The sequence below is a fragment of the Microtus ochrogaster genome, unplaced genomic scaffold (assembly GCF_000317375.1).
Source record: "Microtus ochrogaster isolate Prairie Vole_2 unplaced genomic scaffold, MicOch1.0 UNK120, whole genome shotgun sequence".
NCBI lineage: Eukaryota > Metazoa > Chordata > Mammalia > Rodentia > Cricetidae > Microtus > Microtus ochrogaster.
The window spans coordinates 1-3,831 of NW_004949218.1; the positions used below are offsets into that span (position 1 = coordinate 1).

Here is a 3,831-nt window from a genome sequence, read left to right on the forward strand (position 1 = left end):
TAAAATGGTTAACAGACCTGAGTGGTAGAATTCAACTTTGTCTTTTTTCTTGTCTGTAGTCCCCAACTTTCTACAGCTACAAAGGTCTGAAATTCCCCAGTGTCACGGGAACTTGTATCTAAGCGCTTATCAATTTGACCACTTCTCTTGGTCTAGAAGGCTCTAAAATAACAAGTCACGTAGTAAACAAACGCCAGACTTGAAGTGGCCTGCAGTCTCCTGCATCCCAAGGATGCCTTGCTCTTTCCATCTTAACTGCCCTGGCCTCTTCCTGCCTTCTGGATTCTGAAGATGACTTCTGAGCAGGGACCTGGGGGAGTGGAACACATCCCAAGCTTTGGGAAGGCAGCGGTGTAACCAACCCCTCCCACTGAGAAAGCGCTGGTGACTGAGGTCCCCAACCACGCATCGCCAAATGCGCTTCTAGCTGACTCTGCGGTCGTCTTTCATCTTCTTCGTGAAACCTCACGGAACTGAAAAAGGCTCGACAGGGCTCGCTGGGGCAGGAAGCGCCCCAGGGGACGACCTGCGACTCCGCGGTCCAGTGTCCTCCCCGGAACGGCCTCCGAGGGCTGGGGTCCGGGAACCTGCCGGGTGACTCGGACGCTCCGTCAGGGCTGAGAGCCGGGGCTCGTCGCAGCCTGCCGTCCCCGGACCCAGTCCACGACCGCCTCCGCCGTCCCGGACGAGCACAGAGCCCGCAGCCATCAGAGAGCCTCCCGCAGCCGGGAGCCCGCGGCGGGTTACGTAACGGGCCGCGAGCCGCCGCGCTCTCGCGAGATTTACGCCGCCTCCTCCCCGTCCAGGCTCCACGTCAGAAGGAACCGGGCGGAGCGGCCAACATGGCGGAACGCAGGCGACACAAGAAGCGGATCCAGGTAGCTTGGCAGAGCCGTGGGTCGGGGGCCTGGGCGCGGCGGAAGGCAGAGGGAGCGGGGAAGACATCCGAGTGGGCGGGCGGCGGCAGGATGTCTTCACGGGGTCGCCGCGCCGTGCTGGGCTTGCGACGGGGCCCTGCTGCCGGCCGCTCGTCCGCGGGGTCTGCGGGGCGGCGGGGAAGGAAGGGAGGGAGGAGGAGCGGCGCTCGGAACCCCGCGGCCGTCCCCGCGTTCCTGCGGCGGCGGCGGGCCTAGGATTGCGCGGCGAGGCCGGCCTCCTCCGGAGCGCGGACGCGGGGCTCCGGGCCTCCTGTCCCTTCCCCGTTCTTCCTGTCACTGTCGAAATTAAGGCCACGGTGGCTGGGGTGGGAGGCGGCGGAGGGCGGACCCGAGGGCCGAGCCGCTGCTTTGTGCTCCGGGTCACCTGCCCCCGGCCCGGCCTGCGGGCTCCCCGTGCAGATGTTAGGTGGCGTCGGCCCTCCCCTCCCTCTCTGGGGTTCTTTTAACCGCACTGCCTACTGGACGCTCGCCGGCTTTCTTCCAGGCGACGCGATGTAAACAAACCCAGCCAGGTCGGTGCTGCGATGAGCTGGTGGCACCTTTCCTATACCAGCTCGTCAGCCTCCTCCCTGCATACCATCCCCCTCAGCCCGCACGGATGGATGTCATCTGTGCATCTCTCCCCGCAGTGCTCTTTGTTGAACATCCATAAGGATTAAATATCGATGTGACGAGTGCTCACGATCTCACCCAGAAACCCAAAGGCGTAATAAGTTGATGGCATGTGCTACATTGGGTTTTTTGTTTTGTTTTGTTTTGTTTTTTTTCGAGACAGGGTTTCTCTGTGGCTTTGGAACCTGTCCTGGAACTAGCTCTGTAGACCAGGCTGGTCTCGAACTCACAGAGATCCGCCTGCCTCTGCCTCCCAAGTGCTGGGATTAAAGGCGTGCGCCACCATCGCCCGGCTGCTACATCGTTAATAACCCAGTCACAAGTTGTCTCATCTTGTCTATCTGCTCCTCGCTCAAGATGCCGTTTTCTTTTTTCATTTTATGTCTACTTGTAAAGTTTTCTTGATTAATTGACCTTCAGGTTTTTGAACTATGTAAGTTAAAGTTGAAACCTTTTTAAATACTGTGGGAAAGATACTAACACTCAGTAGTAAGTTTGGAATTTGGCTGCCGTAACAGTAATTTTGAACAGGGTACAGAAGGGAATTAGAGACATATTCCAACTTCACGTAGGTCTTTACACCAAAGTGTCAAGACAACAGCAGTTTCTAATTATGCTATCCCTAGGCTTTTGAAATTTAGTATTATGGTCTAACATGGATAATTATTGTATTACAATTTGTATTGAAGTTGTTGAAATTGTACCTCCTGTACTGCCTATATTTATCTCTGGCAGTACAAATGTGTACTTTTTTTTTCTCTTTAATACACATTATTTTACAGTTTCATCTGCTCTTCAATATTGTCATAATGGTAATAATGTGCTTTTTAAGTGGCTGCTCATGTTTCAGTTATGAACTTAGGTTAAGCAGGAAAGTAGGTGAAGAGGCTTTATAGCCCTCTAAGGTGGGGGCCACTCAGACATCATGGACTTGTTTGTACTCCAGCTCCACTAGTTAGCAAGGGCTTGGAAGTTTTGTTTTTTTTTAACTTCAACTTCTGCTTTTGCAGGGATTGTTTATCTTCAGAAAACTTTTTTTAGAGTTGTAGAATTGATATGAAAACATTAAGTAAATGAATGACTTATTAAAAGTTTTTAAAGCTGCTTGGTACATAACTTTTTTTCTTGCCCTCCTTCACCAGAATAAAGAAATTGGATTAGGTTACATTGATCTTTGTTTATCACTCCTTAATAAACTTAAAAATAATTAACAGCCACCTATTTGGTAAATTAACCATTAGGCTGTAAATTATATGAGATATGGCTATTTAGTTTGAGACTCTAAGTTATTAAAAGTCAGCTTGGTCCTATGAAATTAAATTTTTTCTTATTCTCTACATTAATTTCTGTATGGCAGTATAGAATGTTTGTGGGAGATCTGACAGTACCATTGTTAACAGCCCAATAATTTTTAATGCTTATCTTTTGCTTATGTGTGGTTATGTGCACAAGAGTCCAGGTACCAGTGGAGGCCAGAAAGGGGTGTCAGCTCCTATGGAGCTAGAGTTACAGGCCTCTTGATAGTGGGTGCTAGCATCCAAGCTGACGTCTTCTGGAAAAGCAGTACGTGCTTAACCACTGAGACATTGCTTCAGCCTCTTCCAGCTGTCCAAGGAGGGCATTCCTCAGTTCTTTTATTCTTGTCAAGAATCAAAAGCTCTCATATTAACATTACTTGAGATTAAAAGATCGAGCGTAATGACTAAATTCAGAGTTTGTTACAGGAAAAAGCATTTGTACACTAACTGTAGAGTTTCCTGTTGTTACTTGATGGTTTTGTTTAGAAATGATTTTTAAATAGATTCTATTGATTTTGAATTACAGCGACTTTGTTGGGAGGGGAAGGATGTTTGATACAAACACTTAGGTTGAGAGTTTTGTTTTGTTTATATTTGTAGCCAATTCATTCCTTTTTCAAGACAGAACAACTTTGGAATCTGGTTCCCCAGCAGAGTTGGAAGCATTTCTCGGACTCAGATCAGGTCACTTAAACTGTGAAGTGAGCTTATGTGTTAATTGACATTGTGTTGCAGAATTTAAACAACTGAGATTCTCTAATGAAAGTGATGTCAAGCCAAACTAATGAAATATTTAAAACACAACAAAAAATAATTATTTTTAGGAAATACAGTGACTTTATAGATGAACAAGGCACTAGAAGCATTGATTTAGAATTCGAGTATCATGAGGTTTAAAAATGGAAAAGGATCTGATAGAACTTATTCGGAATTCTCTGTCTTCAATTTAGTCTCAGGAGATGAGATGGCTCGGGGCAGAGGCA

At 48.1% G+C, this 3,831-nt stretch overlaps 1 protein-coding gene across 1 annotated transcript in view; it reads left to right on the plus strand.

Moving 5' to 3' along the window:
• Positions 1-791: 791 nt before the first annotated feature.
• The window catches only part of Sec62 (SEC62 homolog, preprotein translocation factor), a 29,117-nt gene continuing 26,077 nt past the window's right edge, over positions 792-3,831 (plus strand). The window contains exon 1 of the mRNA XM_005371672.3: positions 792-878. Coding sequence (XP_005371729.1) covers positions 843-878 — 36 coding nt within the window. The 5' untranslated portion in view covers positions 792-842. The remainder of the gene's footprint in view (positions 879-3,831) is intronic.